General features: G+C 34.6%; 3 protein-coding genes and 1 non-coding gene across 5 annotated transcripts; 1 reads left to right on the top strand and 3 right to left on the bottom strand.

Annotated features, from left to right (window-relative positions):
• Positions 1–874: 874 nt before the first annotated feature.
• On the top strand, positions 875–981 carry LOC111912765 (small nucleolar RNA R71). The gene has a single exon (XR_002857311.1). It is a non-coding gene; the product is annotated as a small nucleolar RNA R71 (small nucleolar RNA).
• Positions 982–11,391: 10,410 nt separating this feature from the next.
• Positions 11,392–13,914, bottom strand: LOC111912749 (F-box/LRR-repeat protein At4g14103). Of its 2 annotated transcripts, none has more exons than XM_042898545.2 (5): positions 13,614–13,914; positions 12,228–13,138; positions 11,979–12,134; positions 11,624–11,888; positions 11,392–11,531 (listed from the first exon to the last, which is right to left on the bottom strand). In XM_042898545.2, exons 2-5 carry the CDS (start codon positions 13,128–13,130, stop codon positions 11,524–11,526), a joined length of 1,332 nt encoding a protein of 443 aa, XP_042754479.1. In that variant the 5' UTR covers positions 13,131–13,138; positions 13,614–13,914; the 3' UTR covers positions 11,392–11,523. The 2 variants fall into 2 exon arrangements, with proteins under 2 accessions (XP_042754479.1, XP_023764256.1); XM_023908488.3 differs by having other exon boundaries at positions 13,624–13,914.
• Positions 13,915–17,591: 3,677 nt separating this feature from the next.
• Positions 17,592–19,091, bottom strand: LOC111912751 (probable purine permease 11). The gene has a single exon (XM_023908489.3). It carries the CDS (start codon positions 18,815–18,817, stop codon positions 17,699–17,701), a length of 1,119 nt encoding a protein of 372 aa, XP_023764257.1. The 5' UTR covers positions 18,818–19,091; the 3' UTR covers positions 17,592–17,698.
• Positions 19,092–19,331: 240 nt separating this feature from the next.
• On the bottom strand, positions 19,332–21,543 carry LOC111912752 (nucleolin 2). The gene is made up of 5 exons (XM_023908490.3): positions 21,014–21,543; positions 20,117–20,753; positions 19,830–20,037; positions 19,647–19,709; positions 19,332–19,552 (listed from the first exon to the last, which is right to left on the bottom strand). Exons 1-5 carry the CDS (start codon positions 21,363–21,365, stop codon positions 19,490–19,492), a joined length of 1,323 nt encoding a protein of 440 aa, XP_023764258.1. The 5' UTR covers positions 21,366–21,543; the 3' UTR covers positions 19,332–19,489.
• Positions 21,544–25,999: the final 4,456 nt, after the last annotated feature.

Here is a 25,999-nt window from a genome sequence, read left to right as displayed (position 1 = left end):
CTGTTCAGACTTCTTTTATTGAATTTCTTCTCGACCTTCCTGCTCATCATCTAGGTTGTTTCTGTTAATGGTAGTTAGATGGGTAACAATTTTACCACTTCCAGTTGTAATAGCTTGGATGTGAGCTCCCTTCGGGTTTTGTTCGGTGTTTTCTGGAAGTCCGCCCAGTGATCGTTCATTAAACTGCTTAGCTAGTTTCCTGAGTTGTTTTTTGATGTTGAGGATTGAAGATTGTTGATTTTTGAGTAAAACTTGTTGATCTTTCATTAGAGCTTGTTATTCTCTAATTGTTTCTTCGGTTTCCTCGTGCCTTTTTTCAGATGCGACTGCAAAACGAGTAAGCATTGACTCGAAATTGAGTTTCTTTTCAGGAGCTGGATCCTCTCTTTGGTAAAAGCCTCTTCTTTTTTGTTCATACTTCTCTTCCTTGGCTTTCTTGTACTCATCATAAGGTAACCACTTCTTTTTGGGCTTTCTCCAATCTTCATCATATTGATCACCACTCGAGTAGAAAGCTTGAACCTTTCAGTTTCCATTTTCATCAAGATCACAGTCTTTGGTTATATGTGGCCCATTACAGTTGTCACACCCCACTCGTATAGCATGGATTGTTTGATCCATATTAGTCATCCTCCTATCCATGTTATGCAGCATTGCTAAGACTGTCAACATGTCCTCTGAAGCTGAATGTGCCGATCCCTTTGCTACATCATTCTGCGGGTTATGGTATTCTCTTGAATGTTTAGAGAATTCCTCGATAAGCTCCTTAATTTCAGTGGGATTCTTCTTCGTTAATGGTCATTGAGAATCAAGGAGTTTTCTTGTCGTGACATTTACCCCATCGTAGAAGATTAATTCTTCTTGTTGCACATTTAGATCGTTTTGAGGGCAATTGCAAAGTAATCCCTTGTAGCGCTCTCATGCTTCATATAGTGACTCACCCATTTGTTGCTCAAAGTTAGCTATGGCCTTTTTCAGTTTAGCCACCTTCGATGGCGAGCAAAAATGTTCTAAGAATTCTTCACGCATTTTTGCCCATATAGTTATTGCGCCTGGTGGTAGTGCCTTCAACCAGTCCTTGGCAGCTCCTTTGAAAGTAACCCGAAGCATTCTCAATAACACCGTTTCGCGTGGAACATTCGGGATGTTGAAGTAGTCGGCGATGTTATTGAGGTCATCAAGATGTTTGTAGGCATCTTCATGATATTTTCCAATGAATGGGATCTCTTTTAGCACAGAAAGGATGTACCCCTTTAGTTCAAATGTCGCAGTAGCTGGAATGGCGGGTTGCACAAGACCCGGACCGGTGTCGTCATGAATTATTTTCTTGTACGCCACCATCGATATGTCGGCAATGTCCGCCATGATGTTCTCGGCTTCGCTGTCTTGTTCACTTTCTTTCTTTGATTCGAGTTCACTTTCTTTTTTGTCTGTTTTGTAATCAGCGTCCTTTTTGGTAGGATTCTTCTCAGTGCCTTCAAAAATGTCTTCATCTTTCGAGGCGTTGCTTGATTCTCCTACTTGCTTTCCCTTCTTCTTACTAAAAACTGATTTAAGATTTTTGAAAGGTGATTTATTTGGTATGTTTGATTCTCCTATGTTCTTGTCCGTCTTTTTACGAAAAACTGACCCTGGGCCTTTAAGTGGTGGTATCAAAGGTGTATTGGATCCATGGGTTATAAACTACTGCAATAAAAACAAATGAAACGCGTAAAAAGAACAAAACACGAAAAATAAAAATTAACTGTTACAACACCACACCAAGGTGTTAGTGACCACAACGTGGTAATTCAAACAGAAAAACAAAAACGAAAATTAAAGAAAATTAGACAAAAAAATCCTAATAAAATTGCAGATTCGAATTAACCAAAAAGGGACCCATCCCCGGCAACGGCGCCAAAAACTTAATGCGTAAAATAAATGTGCACTAGTTTATCCTACTAATGTAACTAATTATTACCTAAGCCAGTGTACTTTGTTGAAAATAGTATAAGACAAAACACAGGTATCGAACACAGGGAACGGTATGTTTAGCTAATTTTATCTACTACTAACTAAATTACTAATAACTTTAGAAAAAAGGTTTTCTCTAGTTTTGCAAGACTAAAAACGTTACTAACTGAACTAACTAACTATCAACTATTAAGGCAATTATTTAAAACTAAAAGCAAGAAACACAAGAGATGATTTAAACCAAGGTAATTGAGAGACTTTCATTTAGCTTCGGATTTACTTGCTATTATGGTTGATTTATGGAAGTGCAATGGATTATTGTTTCATTGGTTACCGACTCCTAAGCTGACTAGGTTAATGTTCATTAATCCTAATACTTTTGCAAACAAGCTCATTCATACGGTGATCAGACGGATAAACTAACAAGTTTACTAGTGTTAAGTTCAAGTTAAATTAGACTTATAACGAATTGATTAATTTGGGTTGTTAGCTCATTCAATATATGATTGGTCGTCATATATTAACTCCTACGATTATTTACCCACTTTTCCATTTAACCCTAGGTTTTGGTCAAAACTCTAGTCCTATAATTTTGCAATTCACAAAGATCATAAGATTCAAGTTCAATTAAGAAAGATGGTCATGCAAACTTAATTAAACTCAACAATAAATAGAAAAGACAGTTATCATAAGCACAGAAGGTTCTTTAATAAGCTAAATTAACAAATAACCAATAAAACTAAATCCAAACCATAAATCAAACCGTAGTAAGTTAAGCAACCCTACACTAAACGAAAGTCATAGGGTTTTAGCCCATGATTTCAGCAATCAAACACAGAAAAACAAGATTCATTGTTATAAACATGATCAAACCAAGTAGAAAATCGTAAATACGGATTGTATTGCCTTAATGCTCTCGATTCGCAAGGCTATGATCGAATTCTTCACTTCCATGCTTCAATTCAGATACTTGGCCTTCAAAAGTCGACAGTAGCTTGTAGCTGAAGGGTTCATGTTATGGTTTGGGCTAGGCTGTTGGATGTATAGGTCATTTGTACTTTGAGTCTTGTAATAAAAGTGTTTTTGGTGTGTTTACAGCCAAGAGTGTGTTTGCGGCCGTAAACCTGTTTACGGTCATGTTTTCTTCCCTGTATATAGGATCAGTCTGTGTCTGTTAATGGTTTTTGATGATCCATAGAGTTTACGATCATTATCAGAGTTGTACCAGACGTTTTCTGCATACAAACGTGTGCAAGCTTTGATTCATTCTTCTACTACTTAATTCTCATCTTAATTGATTGTTAGATTGCTTGATCAATGGTTAAGATCATGTTTCAAGGACCTTACAATTGGCATCAGAGCAAGTCCGGTGTCAAAACATCTTTCAATCACGTTTTCGGTCAAAGGAACTTAGCTTCATCATTGTTCGAGACTTGATTTGGTGGTTACGTGACAAAAGGAAATCAAATCTGCTAAAAATTCAAGTTTTCATCAAACATCTGTGCATTTACGGCCATGAGTTTACGGCCGTAAACCCCTATTGACCGTAAACTCTTTTTGGTCAATAAAATTCTGAATATTTTTTTAAAAAGGACTAACTAAAATGATTATTGAGAAAAACATAAATTTCAATTGATTAAATATTTTGTTTTCTCACTTGGCCTGTTTTTGTGCAGACTAAAATGGCAGAACTTAAATTTGATGACAGTCACAACCTAGAAATCCTTCTGGCTGAACCTCCTGTTGCTCATGGAGAGTTCAAGTCAATGATTCATGGGTTACGGCAATGCTGCTTGTCCACTTCTCTTACCGTGAATCCTGTAGTCTATCAAGGAATCATCAAGGAGTTCTGGAAATCTGCTAAGTTGGAGAGAGGAAATGATAGATCTATATTTGTTGAAGCTGATGTAGAAGGGTGCAAAGTTATCATAACAGAGCAATCCATCAGAGACGCCTTACAAATTGACGATCAATCTACCTTCCCTACTAAAATTGCAATTGATGAAGCTCAAGAAATTCTTGACAAGATGGGCTATGAAGGCGAATTTCCTCTCACAATAAAGAAACTACTACCACCTTACTAGAGATTCTTGGCTTACATCTTTGTGAACTGCATATCCGGCAGATGGACCGGTGCTGATGAGATCTCATTAAGAGACACAGGAGCCATTACCGCTCTTGCTGCAGGAATCAATTTCAACTTCTCAAATTTTATCCTGTATGAATTTGTTATAAACATCAACGCGAAGACTAGAGACACATTCTTGATGTATCTCAGGTTTATTCAGGTGTTCATTGATGTGCAATTTCCTGAAATAGTCAAAGACGAAGAAACCCTGGATATGAAGTCTCTTGGTCCACACACTGTTGGGTTGATAAAACAAAATCGAAAAGGAAAAGTCGTTTTTCAAGGAAAGTTTCCCCTGGTGAAGTTTGGCAAGTTTGCTGAGTTGAATGAGCCATCTGAATCTCGCGGGTCTTCAGAAAGAGTATCTTCGTAGCGTGTATCTTCAAAACAGGTGCTTTCAGAAGATGATGTCATTACGGTTTCTGATCACGAAGATGATGAAGCTACACCTGCTTCCATTGTAGCTGTAGAGCATGACCTTCACTCTGTACAGGTTGAGAGTGATTTCAACGAAGAAATTGATTCTTTTGAGGATTTGGATCTTTCGGGCTTTGACGAGGATGATATTCCCTTGAATCTTGGAGGAAATGAAAATCTCTTGTCAAATGAAGATCTTGACTCTTTCTTTGACACTATCCATGATGTTGCTCATCTAGCAACGGAGATAAGGGAGTCAGAAGACGTTCTTGAAACTACGCCTCCTTCTCCAAAATAAATGGCTGAAACTTCAACTCCAATGGAGACATATTCAGAGATTCCTCTCTCTGAGAATGTTCCTCCTACTATTGAGCCAACAGTGAGTGAACATCTGACAACTCAGACCTCCTCACCTACATTGAAGAGGATAAGACTTGATCCTAGACCGAGTGTATTTGTGCCTGAACTATCTCAAGGCCTGTCAACTCCACCAATTACTACTTTTGTTGCAACTTCACCTATTCCTTCCAATGAAGGACCGACCACATTTTATGAAGCTAGTGGTTCCTCAGTTCTTTCGGGATCATCTCCTCTTAGGCCCTATCATGATATTGCCTTTGAGAGGCTTGCTCTACATTTGGCCCACGAACAAAGCTTGGTGCCTTCCTCCCGAGCTAAGGGAATTTTTATTTATGAAGGACACTCAAAATAGGATGATCCTACCATAACTGAACTTCAAAAGGAAATCAGCGTGCTTAATCAGAAGAATATTGAGCTTGATATCCGGGTGGTTGATCTTGAAGCTGAAAAGGTCCAACTTAAAATTCAGGTTGCAGATCTTGATGCGGATAAAACCCTAAAAACTCAGCAAATTTCGGATCTGCAAACCCATCTGGGAGCCTTGAATGCAAGTTACTTTGATCTTAAGAAGAAGTTGGCAGAAGAATTTGGCGAAAAATTCAAGTCTTCAGTTCAACATTCCAACACTGGCCAGTCTGCTGATCAACAAGTTCAAGGACCCCCTGTTGACCCGCCCACTCAAAGAAGAACTACGATTGTTGATCGCTTCGACAAGGAACCATCTCAAGCACCAAACGTTGTTGCACTCAAGCGTGCCAAGTTAGCAGCTTATGACAAGAAAAAGCAACTTCTTTTCAAGAAATCCTCTGATCAGAATGCTCCTGGAAGTCAACCCAAAATCACCATCACTGATCTTGAAAAAAAGAAATTTGGACACGGGTATAGTGATAGGACATGAATTGTCTCATGGGGCTTTCATGACGAGCTAAACATGTGGTTAGTGAGAAGCAAAAGCAAAAATGTGGAGTACTACAAAGACTTCCATGATTTCAGTTCCTGGACTAGGGTTGATCTTTCAGAACTAGCAAGTGCTCCATTTGCAAATCCTTCTGGAGATCCAAAGGCAAATCATTTCAAGATGTTCTTGGAGGATCTAGTAAAGAAGGGATTATATGGTATGAAGACTATTGAGTCTTTTATTAAGAGCTTCTCTAATGTACTGGATCCCAAGACAAATAAGCCTTTTCCGACTGTTATGTGGCCACCAACCTATAGTGTTAGGTAGATTCCGGTGTTGCGGAACTTTAATGATGGATCTCTCGCTAAAATGCATTATTGGGTCTATGATGAAACAACTACGACTACTATCATAAAATTCCAAGATGGTTGCTTTCGCCTATACGACAAAAAGGACCTACTTCAATTTGGCAAGTGGGATATTCATCAATTGGCCCTTCATCAGATCAAGGTAGCTGAAGATATTTTCGAGCCTGCTGCGAAAGAGTACACAACAATGGTTGCTGAAATTATTGCAAAGGAGATGTGGCAAGGGGCAATGGGAGGGTCTGACGTGCTTATAATTGAAAAAGACTGAGTTTCAGCTAGCCCCAAACCAAGGGGGAGATTGAAGGGTCCATGTTATAGTTTGGGCTAGGCTTTTGGATGTATAGGTCATTTGTACTTTGAGTCTTGTAATAGAAGTGTTTTTGGTGTGTTTACGGCCAAGAGTGTGTTTACGACTGTAAACCTGTTTACGGTCATGTTTTCTTCCCTATATATAGGATCAGTCTGTGTCTGTTAGTGGTTGTTGATGATCCATAGAGTTTACGGTCATTATCAAAGTTGTACTAGACGTTTTCTAAATACAAACGTGTGCAAGCTTTGATTCATTCTTCTTTTACTTAATTCTCATCTTAATTGATTGTTAGATTGCTTGATCACTGGTTAAGATCCTATTTCAAGGACTTTACACTAGCCAAAGTTCCCATTTCAGAGGAGAATGGCTTGTATTTATAGTTTCCCGAAAATAGATCACCGCGACATGGTCAGGCCAGCACGTCGTGGTCTTCGTTGTTATCTCGTATTCAACAAGTCTCCTTAATCAATCAGGAAAGTCCAAAATGCCACGTCGTGGGAAAGGCACCACGACATAGAGAGTGTATTTTTTTTCCTCATTTTAAAGTCTTGATTCAAACTCCTAGCTTCCAACTTCCTTTTTGCTCCAAGCATATCTTTTACCCCGACAACACATTATACAACAAATTAAGTATCTTTTGTTCTATAAAGGACATAAAAATAATTAGAAACATTAAGATATGATGTAAAATTATATGTATAGATATGCACATATCAAACATCATCGGGTAGGTTACACAACATGGAAAGTAACTCAATACAGGACCTTTGATACTCATGAACCGACCCGACTTGAGTAAGAGATAGCAATTGCTCTTAGATCGTACCTGCGTACATCGGTCGGAACTGCCAGAGTAAGAGCGATTTCATCTCATTCCATCATGTAATGGGTCGTTGTTTGTGTTCCTCTTGAAACCAAAGGAGCTCATCTCCTTCCAAAGCCACCACCATTGCCTCCACCTCGTGTGATTCTGAGAGCTTATAAAAGTTAAAGAACCACTCGGCTCTTAAATCCAAGCATCTAGGTTTTCTCCATCAAATAAAGGCATATCTAGATTCCGGAATCGCCAATTGGCTCCACCTCTATAATTATCTCCTTCGTCACCATGCCCTCCTCCTGATCCACCACCACTTCCAGACCTCCCGCCACTCTTCGGGGTCCTTTTTGGAGTTTCGTCATCCGTTCTAATGAAACTTTCGGACTCAGAGATGGTGGTTTTGATGGTTTCCGTTGCTATCTCTGTGAACTTTTTGGTAAGGACTTCCATCTGTTCAGAGATCTGAGATAAGAGTTGAGCTTTGAGATTATCTTGCAAGCTTGCCATTGTTCCTTCATGTGATTCAATTCTTCTTCCACAACCTCCACTCTAACCCCCCACAATATCAGTCTTTGGTGGAACCATCGATACTCCAAGGAAAGACGTGCTCTGATACCACTTTGTAAATGATTGGTTTGCCAACACACAATAAAGAACTCCAAAAAAGAAATATTGTTGTATTGATATTAGGAATTGAATGATATGAAAACAAGGCTAATAACAATCATAGACACAAATAGAAAATACTAGGAAACTAAGATAGAATTAGCACTTTGAGAAGCTAATGGTCTTCTAGGTGAAAGAAACTTCTAATATTCTCCAAGATTGCCTTCCTCCAAGCCATTCTGCTAGCCTTTATGCAAAGTGATGACAAATAGTGTGTTAATGACCATTTTACCCCTTGGTCCAATTGGAACATTCATAAGTCCCAATTCTAGCTTATTAAGCCCAGCCCTCCTATGGCCCATCAAAGGCTCCCTAAGGGCCCACTAATTGCCCAATTTCTGAATTGGGCCTTATCCCCCAAATGGGCCCAAAAAGTTCCAAGTCCAAATATAATAACTCCAAAGGGTCCAATCATGGCCCAATAGGCCCAATACTCTAGTTCTAGATTTCCAAGTCCAAAATTATACTTCACAGTGGGCCACGGGGACCAAAAGTCCAGGCCTAGTCCCTTAATGCCCAAAAGCCCAATATATCCAATCTGCATGCGTACGCGCGGCATACCTGGAACGTACGCCCAGCGTACGTTAACCTTGACCAAAACGGGGAGTTAACCCAGTACGCGCAGCGTACCAAGGAGTACGCCCGACGTACTAGCCAACTTCCTGGGGACTTTATTCATGGCTTAATCTAGTAAGTCCTTACGACCAAACTGTAGATCCAGGTCCTTTAAGACCTCCTAAACCATAAAGTCACAAACTTTATGTGCTTGCATGCATGGTTGGGGTCAAAACATGATTTTGGTCTATTTAACAAGCTTCAAGACCAACTAGCACTTGTATGGTTGTGGCTTAACCATCAAGGTTCGATTTTTATGACCTTGGGTGCCTTTAAGAGCCTAAAAGGACAACTCTTAGGCTCTGAAATCGTAAAGATACAAGAAGCCTCAACAATAAAGTCCAAAAGTGACCTTAAACACCCTCATAAACAAATCTAAGCATACAATGGCCAAGTATGGAACTTGATACCTCAAAAGGGTCAAAAATAATGTCAATCCTCTGGATCTACAAGCTCTTGGTGGATCCTTGCTTCTTCTCCAAGCTTCTTTCTTCCCTTCTCACTAACACAACACACAAACACTCTCAAATGGCTTCCAAAACACAAAGGCACACAATAATGAGCTAGGGTTTTCGTGGTGGCTGGCTATAGGTGAAGGGAGGCTGAACCAACAAGAGTTATGTTCTTTATATAGGGAGTAAACCCTAAATTTTAGGGTTTAAAGAGATGCACACGTACGGTGGGCGTACTCCTGGTACGTTGGGCGTACATGGCAATATACGCCCCGCGTATGAAGCTTCCTCAACCTACTTATAAAGCCCAAACCAAACCATTCCACACTTCAATTAAGATGATTAATAATAATACCTGGAAAATCCCGAATGCTACAATTAGTGGGTGCACTACATATAATAGGGACCCCAAATATCAAAGTGTATGAGAGAAAAACAATTTTCTTCCATGTTGCTCATTGAAACAAAAGGCAATTATTTTTGTTTTTCTAGTGGACATACAGAACAATGAGAGAAAAAAAAATTTGGTATAATTGACTTAACATATAACTGTTCTTTATTGGGAACAAACATTTACTTAAGGGGTGATCTAACCTACTGTGCCAAACATCAGGATAAACTACATTAATTCTTGCATTCTTGGAAGTCCTTCTATCACCCAACACATAAAGTTGTTGATAAAAATCAGCTTTGCCAATCATCTTCATGCCCCTCATATCCTGAATTAGAGCATGATGACAGATAAACCGAATCATGAGTCTTTGATCTTTAGTGAGAGCACTAACAAAGATCGGATTTTGATTAAAAAAAATGCAAGTATAAGACATCTTTAAGAATAAACAAATGATCGATTCTAATATCTCAAATAATAGTCAAGGGAAGAGTGATTTTATTTGGAAGGGTAACAGTATAATGATTCACTTGTCTTTTATTCATGAACATGTTAATCCCATGGTAAACATGTTGAGTTACCCCTGAATCTATAATCCATTTGTGAGATTTCTGTCCAGAATTAATTGATAAAGAATAACATTTACATGTAGTTGTTTCATCATTTGGATTAACAGTGACCATGTTATTCGATAATGCATACATGACTTATTGACATTGTTCTTGAGAAAATCTTGGCCAAATCGTCATTGATATTGGACATCTGGACATTGGAATCACCTTGTGTATTCACAGCAACAACACAATTTGATCTGTTCTTGGACTTATAACAAGGTAGATACCCATGGAGCGTATAGCATTTTTCAATGATAAAGCGATCTGCATTGCCTGAATCCATGAATTGTAGCTGTCTCCAGTTAGCAGTTGAGAAACAAGCACAAAATCGGGGCTCTCCGAATGAAGTAAGTAGTATGGATGCACTCTGTCATCAATCGGAGAAATGTTGAATCCAGAAGAATTTAACGTCGATAATTGATTATTATTCACCATGATTAACACAGAAACAATCAATCAAAAATGAAATCGAAACAAGAATTTGAATCAAAATACAATCAGTGAAAACAATTTACGAATGACTAATTGGAGATGTGAGGAAGATGATTGGAAAAAGCAATTGCTAAATTGATCGGAAGTTTGAGCATCGCTCTGATATCATATCACAGGAGAAAACAAAATGAAGATCGAAAGAGAAATTGTATTCAATCAATCGAGTCTCTTATATCAATAACCACTCTATATAGTCTAACAACCACTAACCACAGTAATGGTTAAATTACATTTAAGTCCTTAACTATCTAATAATGACTAATATAACCCTGATACTATATCTTCCCATTTAATTGAGTTCCCCTACCATTTTTATCTTTTAGCTTTTATAATTATTTTACCTTTTTAAAATTTTAATGAAAATGTATTTTGTCTTTAATTTTTAATTTTTTATTATATTATATTATGTCAATCAAGCAAACATCTCTATCGAAATGTGGTTTTGTATCAGCCTTTGGATATGCTTGAAAAGTTAAAGTTGGATATATGTACAAATTACAAAAACTATGTTGTTGTGATAATATGATATATCATATTAGTAATATTACCAAAGCGTTGAAAGTAGGATGTAATAAGTATTAAGTATTGTGTCTTACTTGAACTCCTTGTATAAGCTAAATTTTAGTATAAGATTTAAATATCCTCGTGAACTCTATACATACTTAAGACTAAAAGAAAGTATATTTCAAAACATTATCAATTTCACTAAAAAAAAAGACCTTTTGAACCCATACATCACTTAGAAACACCAATAACATCTTACAAAATGTTATCTTCTATGTAATATGTATGACGGCTACAGCATACAAAAAACAGGAGTAGCCCATATGATGCATATATACATTATATATATATATATATATATATATATATATATATATATATATATATATATATATATATATATATATATATATATATATCAACAAACTTAACAAAACTCAAAACTTCCCAAAAATCTATATATATAGTTTCATCAAGATCATTCAAAAAGTAGAGCCAGCTGTCCAAGACTAACAAAAAAGGGTCCACGTCCAACAATTTAGCCCCCTGAAAGATAGATATATCAACTTATATATATCAGAAAAACAATCTTATAAAAGTATTGAAATAAATAAAGTTTAAATAAAATAAATACATACATGTGATGACACAAGACTTAGAGCCACATGCAATCGATTTCAACGTCTTTTTTACCTCTTTTTCCCATTTTTGATCTCTTAAAAAATAATCACACCAACATATATTCATCTTGTCTGAAACAAGTCCATTCTGCAAAATACATTTCAAAAAACATATTTCTGAATCATTCCCATGAAAATTCTTGAACGTTAGTGTTTTGAGGCATTTAGGTAGCGTTGACCAAGTCAAATCGTTCTCTTTAAGGCACATGTCATGCTGAAATCCCTGTGACATTGTATTAAAAGAAAGTAAATATAAGTATCTAGAATTATTATCATGATGTGGATTAAATATGTAATTATTTAATTAATATACCTCGGTGAAATTAAGAGATTGTACATTTGGACAGCTGTTGAGAAATTTCATAAGTGCTTCAATGGTGGAGTTCCCGATTTCCATGCTCAATTCTAAATGAGTCAAGTTTTGGAAAACTGGAAAATGAACCACTTTCTTATCTGCAAATACAAAAGACTTCACCAAAAAATAATTAGAGATAAAAAAAAAAATTAAAAAAGCACAATAAAAATAGTACTTGATTTTTTTTTAATAAAAACACTTCGTTACCTCAATTGTGCGTTTGGAAACTCTCAAATACCCAACAGTCTGAATTCCATTAAGCAAATCAACAACATGAAATGCGACTTCCTTTTGCCTCTCATGTAAAATCGAAACACTAATATCCGCTTTCACCAATTTCAATACACCACATAACAAAATCTCATTCGATAAATAACCAGTATACTTGAAGAACACAAGATTCATTGCATCGATCATGATCTTACATCCTCTGGAATCATCTGGAGGCCCAAAATATGGCAAATCATCGATTGTTAATCTCTTCAAAGTGGAACTTGAAATCATAACATTCTTCAAATTCGTCCACTCACAATCAAGCAAAACTAATTCTTCAAGAACCAAACAACCCGCGAAAAGCTTTTGTGTCAATTCATCATCCGGGAATGTAATTAAAGACAAATGTAATGTTTTTAAATGTGGGAAGTTTATGAAAGATGGGATTTGAAGAACGCAATTCATTTCTATCTTCAAAGTGGTTAAAGATCTGCTGGAAAAGATGGATTGAGGGAGTAGAAATGGATCTTCAACAAAGAGACAGAGATCAAGTTCATGGACATTGTGAATGATAGCAGATGAAATCCATGAATGTATACGAGAGGGATTAAAGCAAACGCGACATGATAAACGAAATTTATGTATGGTTGATGTGTCGCGAAATAAAAGAACTCGATCTACGAAGTTCATGAAACATATCTCATCGGGTGGATCTTGGCCTTCCATTTCTTTATACAACAATGCGTCATCAAAGTCTAGATTTGAAACTGAAGTCCAAAGATTTTTCCATCTTTTTGAGAGTATTGAGGTCTTGACATCATCTTTTGTGGGAATAAATGATAGGATATGATGAAGAATGCAATCCGGGAGTTGACTGATGTCATCAGAATTGCTCATTGTCCCACCTAAATTAAGATTAAGATCGATCAATAAAAATGTAAAAATTAAAGGTAGGCGTACAGATTACGATACTATAATAACAGAATTCATAATCTGATCTTGAGATAGAAACCCTGAAAATCGAAATGAGGATGTTCGATAGATTATGTAACCCTAGAAATGGTAACACGAGTTGAGTTCATCGAAAATACTACTATAAACAGCGTGATCAATGCTTCTATTCAATCATCTTAAACCAACTCGAGATTTGCAGAAACACTAAAACCCTAACATAAATCATTCAAGAAGACGGATAATTTTCATTTCCAAAACCACGATGCAGTTGCAGAATTAGACTGTGAAGCGATATCAAGAAGCAAACAAGGGTAATCTTCCATTTTACTTATCTTGATGATCGAAACTTCAAATACATAAGCACACAGTCATAAACGAACATATACGGATGATTTATGTATAGAAAAACAGAGAAAGAGGGCTAACTGGTGATTACAGATTAGAGATTTGTCGCACTTATTGACGGTTGATTGATTGGAAAAGGGTAAAGTGCTGCAAAACATTCACTGAATCGAAGAAAGCATGAATCTTTATCGGGTAACTGTCGAGGGTTTTGTGAGAAGTGTGTCGAAAACGGGCATGGCGGTTTGTATTGGAAGAAAGTGAATGGGTGAAGACGACGAGACTGATTTTATATCTTTTTTGGGTTTTGGTTTTTTGGGGAAGTGGAGAAGGAAGGGCTTAGAAGAAACTTGTATCAAACAAAAACATTCTTTTTCTTTCTTTCTTTCAAATTGTTTGCTCCCTCCATTAGTCCATTGCATACAAATTGTTACGCAAAAGACAAAAACATCAATACACTTTTACACTCATTTGATAAAAAAAAATTGTTATTTTTGTTGCTAAAATTTGGTATGAGCATGGTGTGTGTCATTTTTACCTACTAACTTTTTTTTCTAAAATTAAAAAACTATTAACATTTAATAAAAAAACATTAATATTAATTAAAATAAAGCTTAAATTTCATTAATCATAATATTGAAAATTACATTAGGAAAACTAAAATAGAAAATAACATAAATAAAAACTTAAGAAAGAAATAAATGTGTAGATTAAAAACCACAAATTAAATTTAAAGTTAATTGTTGTTTTAACCGCCAAATTCGTTGTTTGATCTTCAGTGTTAAGGTGACTCGATTCTTGCATTAACAACATCATTTCAATAAGTCGGATGGTTTTGACCATATGTTTCTCTAAAATTATAAAATTTTAAAATGGAACGTTGATGTTGATGCTTTGTCTTTTACATGTCGACCAACTCTTTTTAATTCGATTCTTGGAATCCTTGGTCTAGTAACATTCACTTTTTGGGTGTATATGTTGATTTTGAAGTTATTTGAAACTTATCCTTTGTAATTTCTTTTGGGTAGAAATATGGATGATCTAATGTATTAAAGATCACATTTTTTTTAGCCTCAAAAGACAAAGGAAGGGTTGGTATTACTAGTTTGTTTGCCTGAAATTGTGTTTTTCTTTCTAAATGGCAATGGAGGTTCATTTGGACCCTAGTTTATGTTTAAATCCTCATATCGGTTAATATGGTGGTTTTGATGTCGATATTTAGGGTACTAAAATCATATAGGGTTGTTTGATTGAACATATGTTGAAACTCCAAGAAAAGAAGGTGAATGTATATTCTTTTGGGAACGATTTAGGTCTTTACGTGTTGGAAGATGAAACGACAATGGCTACTTTCACTAACTTTCTCGACAACTTTATTATTTTCAGTTTTCTACTACCAGCCACAACTGATAAGTACTTTTAAGAATCAACCATTAGAGGCAATTGTATGCAATGTTTTAAAAACCGGTTTTTTAGTTGAACCGGTATGGTGACCGGTTCCCGGTTTAACCGGTTTCGACCGCTGGGTGAACCAGTTTCTATATTTTTCATGTATTTTTCTATTTTCCTATACATGCGTACATATAAAAATTATGAATTTGATGTTTACAAGTTCAAACATTAAAAATACACATAAAAATAAGTTGTAGATGAATTCAAATACATTAAAATAACACATAACCATAAGTTTTAATGTTTTACATCAATCCATATACGTCAAAAAGAAAATAAAATATAATACCGAAACGAAATATAGTTTTTGATGAATACAAACACATCAAAAAAATTTATAATATTTACCATATGTTTTTATTTAGAGAAAAGTAAATAAATTTGAAAAAAAATCACCAAAATTTAATATATAAATGGTTTTTTTTCATGTGTTTTTATTTGGTTGAACCGGTTTATTTTGACCGGTTCAACCGATTTTTTCTAAAAACCGGCCGGTTCAATCCGGTTTAGAAATCAATGTAAAACCGGTGATAGTTGAACCGCTTCCTCTCTCGATTTCCGGTCCAACCGGTTCAACCAGCCGGTTCAAACCGGTTTCTAAAACATTGATTGTATGTGACTTCTTTGCGCCACTTAATTGATTATCATTTGGCAATTCTATGTGACTTCTTTACACCAAGTTTTGTCTAGACGTGGGTATCCTTACTTTCTTTTGGGCCTTGTGGGCTGTGGCAATTAAGGAAACTGAAAACGAGACCCTTAATTTTTTGTTATTCTATTTTGACAAAGGATGGTATATTTCACTATATTTTAATTCGTTCTTTTTCTAGGCTTTCTAGTATAATAATAATAATAATAATGAAATAGAGTAAATTAGTTTGCTTGACATGCGAATCCGGCGGCTTTAGGTTTTAACTAGTTTCATACTATTATTTTATCTTTTAACATATATTTTGATGCAGTTGATCAGAAATAATTATGTATTTATCTCAAAGATTCATATGATACTTATATAATTATCATTATCATTATCATTATATTCTTATAAAGGAAGCATTTTTTTTTTTCATCACATTCATTTGAAACTCTCATTCATTTTTTCTTTCACCACATTCATTTAAAACTCTTATGACTTTTCAATTTCTTTCTAATAATAATTATAGTTTTGGTTAATTAGGTTAAATAAATACCAAACCTAAAGTGTAAACATATATAAACTAAATTTCAATATTAAAATAATATCTTTTACTTCTATTTATAAAGTTATGTTTTTTAACTTTTAACATATTATACTTAATTTATTAGTTTTATTATATTGTTGGATGTAAACCATTATCATTTTAAAGATATAATTTTGTAACAATTTGTATAAAATACTTAAATTATTAATTTAAATATAACATTACAAGGTCAACTTAAATATAAATTTTAAATTAACTTAAACAACCCAAGTAATATTTTGTAAATAGTTGAAAGTTATAAATTGTAGTGTCTTTCTAATAATGAATATAAGTTGATTAATAAGGTTAAATAAATATCAAATCTAAAATATAATTATAAAGAAACTAAATTTCAACTTTAAAATAATATATTTATTTCGACTTATAAAGTTATGTATTTAACTTTATATTATACTTAATTTATTAGATTTAGTATGTTGTTATATGTAAACCATTACAGTTTAAAGCTACAATTTTTGAACAGTTGTGACAAAATACTTAAACTGTTAACTTAAATATAACATTACAATGTCAACTTAAATATAAATTTCAGTTCCGCTTAAAAAAACAAATAATATTTTTTAAATAGTTAAAAGTAATAAATTGTAGTGATAAATGCAAAAACTAGATTGTAGTGTCAATTTAACTAAAATATTTCCTAAAGATATTTTTATAATCGTTAAAAGTTTTCAAATAAGTAACTTAAAATAACTTAGAAAAATAATAGTTAAAAATAACTTTATATAAATGATTATATTGTTACTTTTAAAATCAAAAAATAATGTATTGATGTTTTAAATAATTATAATGATAGAAATAAAACATGAAGCAAATTAATTTTAACAAATTAATTAATAATAACAACAACTATAAATAACATTAAACCATATATTCATGGGCGGCTCAACCATTTTAGGGGCTCAAAGCGAGCCAAAAATTTGGGGCCCTTTGGCCTTTGCTATACTCGGAAGATGAATATGTCGCAAAAATCAAAATCGGTAGAAGAATGCAATGTCATTTTAGTTTCATGAATGCAGCGATCATTGATTTATTCTTCCGCTTCATTTATTTTGTGGTTACCGGATTATATTTTTTAATGGACTAAACTTTTGGACTTTGGAAAATATGGGGCCCTTTAGAATTAGGGGCCTAAGCCCTTACTTAAAAAAGCTCAACATAGGGGCCCTAAGCCCTTACTTAAAAAAGCTCAACATAGAGCCGACCCTGCATATATTATATTTAGTTTTATTCATTTGTAACTAGTTTAATATCAAAACTATGATATTATTCATCAATCCATAAGCTTTCAAGCCATTTCAAGCCACTGGGCATATCATACATATATATGACACAGAGCCTTACATGGCAAACGGTCATTTTCTATTCAACATTAGACAAAATAATAAAATCATCCATTACTCATATTACAATTCATTCGATCCACAAAATAAACCATTTTACATATAAAATTAATTATTTACTCCTACATATCAATGCTTAAACATTATGAGAAGCCTCATTGGCACTTACAACTATCCTCGTTTTCATATCATTCTTCAATTTCAAATCATCAAGATAATGTTGATAAACATACGACCCCGATCCCCATATCGCAAGAATCAATGAGATCGCTTTCACTCCATCCATCTTATCTCCAAAAAACACAACTGCAAGAACCGGAACAACCGGTAACCCTAACGTACTAATCACATTCGAAAACAAAGACGAAACTTCAAATATTAATCCCAAAATCCCTATAGAACAAATCTGCCATGCAATAGCTATCCACGTCAGCGTCATTATGTAAGACACCGAACCCTTTTCATAATCACTACCCTCTTTCTTCAACGTATCCCATTCCCCACTGGCAAAAAGCCCCACCACACAACCACACGTAGCAACAAAGGAAGGGTATATTTGTAATTCTAGCACAACCCTAAAGTTTTCACTCTTGATTACCTTTTGAAATGATAGTTGTAAAAAGGAGAGGTATAAAGAGTATGTGGCGGATGCTCCTAGAGTGCATAAAAACCCGATTATGTATTTTGCTTTTGAGATTTTTGATGGGTTATCTGAATCCGAATGAACAGCGAGGAGGGTGGCGGAGATTGTGAGGAGAAAAAGTGAGTTGATGATTAAAGAAGTGAACTTTTGTGAGTTGAAAAGAAATGAAAAAACAGCGTTGAATCCTAATTGTGTTGCACAGAGTAAAGAGTAAGTGGAAACAGGAAGGTATTGAAGACCATATGAATACATTAAGTTGTCACCTGTTAAGATTAACCCGAAAAATAAGTAAAGGAGTAGAAGGGTGGTGGTGGTGGGTGGCGGTGATGCGGCGGAAGAAGTGGTGGTTGGTTGGAAGAAGAGTAGGAGGGGAATCAAGATCGGGAATCCGGCGGATTGGACGAAGGTGGATATCCATTTACTGTTGCCGCCTTTGTCGTAGTAAAGTCGGCCCAAGAGGGTGGCGGTGGCTTGACCGGAGATTAGAAAGATGATATACACCGCCACCCGGAACCACCATCTGTAGTGCTTGAATTTTTGGGTGGGGACTCCATTAATGACGCCATTCGTACCTCCGGGTTGAAGTTCCAGTTCTTGAACTCCATCTGCCATGGAGTTGAAAGGATCTGTAGCTGAAAGAATGGAAGAAGTGGAGTTGTTTACATGAAAGAAATATATAAAATTCAAGTTTGATTTTGTATAGTTTTTTGACTTTTTGGACTTTGATTGATTTTGATGTCTGGTATAGGTGATTATCTAATGGTTGGTGATCGATGTCCAAAGTTATGTTCGATTTTCTTTTGTATTCCTGAAGTCTATGTGATAAAGTTTGACCACTCTAAACGTGGTCAAAATTGGTTGCTGTTCTTATTTGTGGCTAGATATTAGAGAATAATTCGAAAATGGCATAAAGGTAAATAAAGATTGTCATATATAATCATATATTTGTTTGTATTACACATAATATAATTACATAAACAACTTTAACTTCAAGATTCGAAAGTCCAAAATCACAATAATGATTTATATATTTGAAAAAACAAAAACAAAAACAGAAAGGGTTTGTATTTTGTAATGTAATAAAAGAAGAGTTTAATTTCACCTTTTCGAGGTTTTGAGAAATCAATGGCCGAAAGTGTTGGTAATAATTAATCAAAACTACAACGTAGAATATTAAAATGCATTATTTGTAACAAAAAGCAAAATCACAGAAGAAAATAAAATTTGATGTTTACAGAATAGCAATCTCTAGAATTATCTAATCATATACCAAATATCAGCACTCTATTTCTTCTTGGCTAAACTTTTCTTTTTGGGCTTTGCATTTTTTTTATATCCTCCTCTTTCCTGTAAAAAAAAAAACCATAAAATTTTATAAATAAAATATTGATTTGTAACAATCAAATTCATAACATTATTTAAAGTTTGTCAATATTAATACCTTTGAATAAAGAATGTAAGCAGCTCTCCCAATCAGCTCTTCCCCATTTTTACTCACATAAACCTAACAAAAGACATAAGACATTATTTCCTATCACAATTCAAAATCATTTTAAACAGCTATTATAACTTTACAACAAATTTATTAAATAATAATAATAATAATAATAATAATATAACTTACTCTCTTCCCATCTCCATTTGTGAACCAATGGCCAGAAGCTTTACCATCTGCTTGAACCCTTCTTTGGCCAGCATCTTTTGGGACATTTACCTTTGGATTCATTGATCTTTCTTGAGGTTTTGATTTTCTTGGTTTTTTTCTAGAACTTGTTTCAGCTTTATTACTTCCAGAAGCTTGTTTAGAGCTTTCACCACGACTAAATTGACCCCTGAAAACAAAAGAAACATAAAAACAATGTTTGAAGTTATATACTATAATATTTAAAGAAAACTTAGAGGCAAGCTTACATGTAATCAATGTTTGAAGTTCCAGGTTGTTCACAATCTCTGTTTGTTGCATTCAAAGGAAAGAAATTGGGCAAACGAGATCTAACTAGCTCTTGGATCCTCATATCGTCATGGAAAAAGTAGTTATGAGCAGGGGGGATAGGAGAGATAGGGTCACTAAGATCTATTATATTGTTTTTGACATGGTTTTTTGGGGGTTTATTGCTTTGAGGTGTTTTTTTAGCTTTCATGGAGTTGAAATATTCATCACAGACTTCATCTAACACAGGTGTTGGGATATGGAAGCTCTTCTCTGGTCTGAAATCCTCCCAAAGATCTTTCCTGGTTGATTCGGTTGGTTTTTTTGGTTGACTTGAATTCAAATAGGAGTTTGATTCATTGAATGTCTTCCTGTTAGCAGCTTCATTGATAAAATGATCATCAAAATCAGAATCAGAGTCGGAATCTATCAACTGGAACTTTCTCAGAGGGCTGATGGTTATCTTTGGTGGCTTGTTGCAGGTTGTGATTACAGACTCTGGATCATCTGAGACGTTTTGTTTTCTCTTTCCTGATTGCTTTGTTAAAATCCCATGTCCATTGAGTGGGATTTTTGAACTTGTATAGACTGAATGGTGTTGTGTTGAATGACGTTCATCTGCAGTTAGCAATATAGCATAATGAAGTTTCTCGTTGAGGTGTTTTGGGGAAATCGAACACAAGATTTGAATATGATAATGAAGTAAAACCGATCTAAAATTGTGTCTAGTTGTATTTCAAATTCGATTCCAGACATGTGATTAAGTTAGGGTTTATAGAAATGTACTTGACTACCAGATTCAAGCCAATATGATGCGAAGAACAGAAAATCAATGCATTTAAACTTATGTAAATAGCAAATTAGATAAGATCTTAGACCTGTATGGTTATCCTCTGGCGAAGAGAAGTCCTCAATGTCATCATCATCGACAACCACAGCAGAAAACAAATCCGCTTTGCTCTTAACTGAAGCCGATGATACTGTATCCTCCACCGGCCTCCCTCGCCGGAGGCGCTTCAGTTTCGGAGGTGAATTCTGATTGTCTGTGTCCGAATCAACGACTGTTACGGTTTCAAAATCATTATCACCATCGTCTACAAGTCCCGTCGCAGCTACGGAAAACCGATTCGGCGCCGTTGGATTTTTACTCTCATTTGCAGTGGTAAGCTGGGGCTCGGAAAAATCAAAATCAAACCCTAAAGAGAATGAGGGTGCTCCAAAATCCGCCATCAACACAAATACAAAGCAAGGGTTTCAATTAGAGTGGAAGAGAGTATCATCGGATTCGTATTCTGCAATATACTCAACAATGTGGCGCTCTTTTCTTGAAATCATTTCCATGGCGCCATTATTAGCATGTTTTCAAAAAATTGGAGTCCGCCTCGATAAAACTAAATGACCAGATTAACTAAAGACAGACTAAAATGGTCCTTATAGTTTACAAAATATTATAACTTTACTCCAACATTCAACTTCGTTACATATGTAGTTTTCGTGGTCTCACTTTCTTATTTGGTTGGTTGTTATAGTTTAATTTAGTTTTATATTTTATCTGAAATACTCTTTTCTTTACCTCTAGTTTGACCATCTTTTTATTGATTTGCTTGTATGTTTTATATTTATGATAATGTTAAATAGATATATAAATTTTTATTTTGTTCATTCCAAATTCTAACCATTGGAACCGACCGGTTCGGAATAGAAACCGGTTTTGCGATAGTATAAGAACCGGTAACCGGACTGCCGGTTGCAATACCGGTTCCGGTTCCGATCCTGGTTTTTCGGTTATTTTTCCAAACAAGAACTGGTTAAAATTCAGGTGAAACTAATGACTTTTTCGGTTAAAAATTAGGTACAACTAGTTTAGATGCAATTCATAATACTTACATGTTGTTAAGTTGGCTTCCAAAAGAACATAATATTCAATAATCAAGTTTCAAAAAAACATAATATTCAATAATCAAGTTTCAAAAAACAAACTCGTCCCCAAATATCAATTTTAATACAATTCAACCAATCAAGTTTAAATCAGAATAATTCTTTCTAACTATCATCTACTTCTCCATTGGTCTCTTTCTCATTGTTTTGCCATTGTGTAAAACTTCATCAATCTCTATATAAAACACAAAACAAAAATGTTGTTAGCATTAACTAAAATGTAAAGGTCGTATAAAAATATAGCAAGGATTGAAAGTACAAAATACCCATAGCTACTTCATTGTCATTTAAAATGTCGTCCACGTTGTCTATTATAGGTTTTCTACTCTTTCTAACCCAATCTTGGGTACACAACAAAGCTTCAACTATCACGTTAGACAAGTTAGTACGATAGTCGGTTAAAACTCTACAACTTGTGCTAAAGGCAGACTCCGATGCTACAGTTGAAATTTGTATCCCCAAAATATCTATTAAAAATAAATTATTGTTATGTGTAACATCATTAATTATTAAAAGAAATATTAAATATTAAAAAAAATCAATACCTTTTGCGATCCGAGCAACTATCGGGAATCGTAATCCGTTAAGTTTCCACCAACTTAGGATATCAAAACTTTTGTTGTACATAACCCGGGGCTCTTTCAAATATATAATTAATTCATTTTCCACCGCATCCGAGTTGTCACCTCCACTATTAAGGAAGTTGCCAAAAAAGTCGTTATAATCATCACAATCAACGACTTGTTGAGAATTTTGTTGTTGAGAAGACCTGCCCATGTCGTATTTTTCCAAGTAGGTCTTAAAAAATTTCTCAATCTTCCTCTCGACCTCATAAAGCATTTCATATGCTTTCAATTCTATCTCCGACCTTGATAATGTTTCATCCTTGGAACCAATAATTTTTTTAAAAGTATACAACAATAATTGAGACTTCATTGTAGGATCTAGCAAGATCGCAAAGTAAACATAATCACTCATCTTTGCATAGTTGCCTCAATATTTGTCATATTTGTCCTTCATGTCGGGTATCAAATGAACAAAGTTGACTTTGGTTGACCATTTTTTAAGATGTAGGTTCACATCTAAGATTTCCCGGATTAATCGATGGACTAAAGGTTTTGTTGGAGCCGAAACGTTCTCCGTTTCCGTCTTAAACTTTTCAAGGAAATCCACCATCTCTTTTATCGCCTCGAAGTCCAAACGATCAGGTACTCTTTGTATATCCTTCTCATATGATTTTTCTATCAAAATCCAAAAATAAAAACCAATTAAACTTTAACATATAAATAAATGAAAAAATGTTACATTGATATATTGTCTTTCCAGGCTTATATCTAATTCAATATTTAACCAAAATATGATTTGTAAAAGTCTAAACTGAAGTATAAACACTAAGCTACGTGTTGAAAAAAAAATCAAGTGATTCCGACTTTATATGAGTGAGTTATGCTATTTTAAAACCGAGACACAATAATAAAATGTGCTGAAACAGAAAGAATGTTGCATTGATATGCTATCTTTCCAGGCTTGTATCTAATTCAATATTTAACCAAAATATGATTTGTAAAAGTCTAAACTGAAATATAAACAGTAAGCTACATGTTGGAAAAAAAATCAAGTGATTCTGACTTCATATGAGTGACTTATGCTATTTTAAAAACCGGGACACAATAATAAAATGTGCTAAAATAGAAAAAATGCTACATTGATATGCTATGTTTCCAAGCTTGTATCTAATTCAATATTTAACCAAAATATGATTTGTAAAATTCTAAACTGAAGTATAAACAGTAAGCTACATGTTGAAAAAAAATCAAGTGATTCCGACTTCATATGAGTGAGTTATGCTATTTAAAAATCCGGGACACAATAATAAAATGTGCTGAAACAAAATAAGAAAAGTAATACCTTTGATGCCAAATTCCACAAAAGCTTCCCATAACTCGTAGGTGGTTTTCAACAACTCGAATGTAGAGTTCCATCGGGTTGGACGGTCGCCACACAAAAATGTATTTGTTTCCAACCCCACATATTTGATGGCTTTTTTAAACTTCTTAATCCTTTGTGTTGAACCTTTAATATACTTCACCGCCTTTTGTACACATTCCACATGATAGTTATGGTATTTTAACGCAATCTTCACGATAAGGTTTAGGACGTGAGCCATACACCGTATGTGGAAGTGTTTTCCACCGTCATAAATCGTGGGAAACATTTTAACCAAAAATTTGATTGTCTTGTCGTTACACGTGGCATTATCGACGGTCATTGACATAACATTTTTCATACCCCACCCATGTATGCATGCTAGTAACTCTTGTCCAATTTCTTCACCTTTATGTGTATCTATCTACCTAAAATTGATGACTCTCTTGTGCATGACCCACTCGTCATCAATAAAATGGGTCGTGACAACCATGTAATTGACCTTTTTACAAGAGGATGTCCAAGTGTCAGTTGTCAAGTGTACATCGGTGTTTGCATTACTAAAATACCTGAGCAATTTATTCCTCTCATCTAAGTAAAACTTGCCTACGTCTTGAGAGATTTTATTTCTAGAAGGCAAACTCACCCTACCATTAAGTGTGTTAGTATATTCAATAAATGCTTCATTTCCAGCATACTTGAATGGTAGTTCACCAACGGTAAAAAGGCCTAGTAATGCTCGTTTGATCCTAGTGTCATCATGTTTCCATGTTTGTACACTAGTCTCACCATTTGGTTCCTTCTTAAAATTCAATTTGGCTTGCTTTTTATCATTTTTTTTTCTTTGCTGTCCAGGTTTAACTTGCAATTCCTCCAATGTTTGTTCATATTAGACGTCCCGTTTCGGTCCATATTGGCTTTAAGTATTGTATGACAATGAATACATTCCACACTTTTCCTTTCAACACCATCATCCTCTACAATCCACACCGGCTCGAACGCTACCCAACAAGGAGCGATTCCTTTACCATTATTCCTTTCTCTTTCTCGTTTTCTAGTAATTGGTTTTGGAACGCCTCCATTCGTTTTTCGTTTCTTAGGACTTGGCTTTGGCACGTCTTCTTTTCCGGATCAGTCACTAATATTATTAATTACCGGTGGTGTTTCACCTATAAAATCATCTTCATAATCCTACATTTGGAAAATGAGTTCAAAAAATATTATATATCTTCAAGTATAATGAGTTCAAAAGAAGTTTAATTCAATTTGGATCGGTGACATTATTTTAAAACCATACCAAGTTCTAAGATTTTATTTGTATAAGAGTTTTCTCAAACATGAATTGAATATTGAGATTGAGCCTTTATGAGGAAAAAAATTAACAAAATCTATTATATCTTTTTACCTTATATCATAAAAAATATTTTAAATATGAAATCAATTAATAAACAATGTAAATTGTAAAGGGATATGTTGTCTGTCAACCATATATCACAAGCATTACTACAAGACAAGGCTAGAAAGTTCTAGGTAGCTTGAAAATTGAAATACATCATTCCCCTAGAGTGGAATGGAACCAAAGGAATCCTCTCTACCTAACGTCCTAACTCCTAACCTATATGTGCCATGTTGGTAGACTAACATAAATGTGGTAAAAATAGTTGGAAAACAGCAAGCAACATTAACTATTGATGGTAAAAATGCTAAGCCACTCTTGTGTTGGATTAGGTGTCTAAGCCCAGAACTATTATTGGTATGTATTCGACCCGAGAGTAGCATGGTCCATTTAGGATGCATATCATCAGGACAATTTGTTAGGATGGACTTTTGAGAGAAGGTTATTTATGGTTTATTAATACATTATAAATTATAATATATTAATATGAAATCATATGTTTTAAATAGTATTGATCAAGAATTAATTTGGAATTAATTTAGTGATCAAAAGAGACTAATTAAAACTATGGGGACTAATTATGGTAATTAGTTATATTTATATG

The sequence above is a fragment of the Lactuca sativa genome, chromosome 9 (genome assembly GCF_002870075.4).
Source record: "Lactuca sativa cultivar Salinas chromosome 9, Lsat_Salinas_v11, whole genome shotgun sequence".
Lineage (NCBI taxonomy): Eukaryota > Viridiplantae > Streptophyta > Magnoliopsida > Asterales > Asteraceae > Lactuca > Lactuca sativa.
Note: the sequence above shows the minus strand (reverse complement) of the source record. Positions and strands in the feature narration are given on the sequence as shown.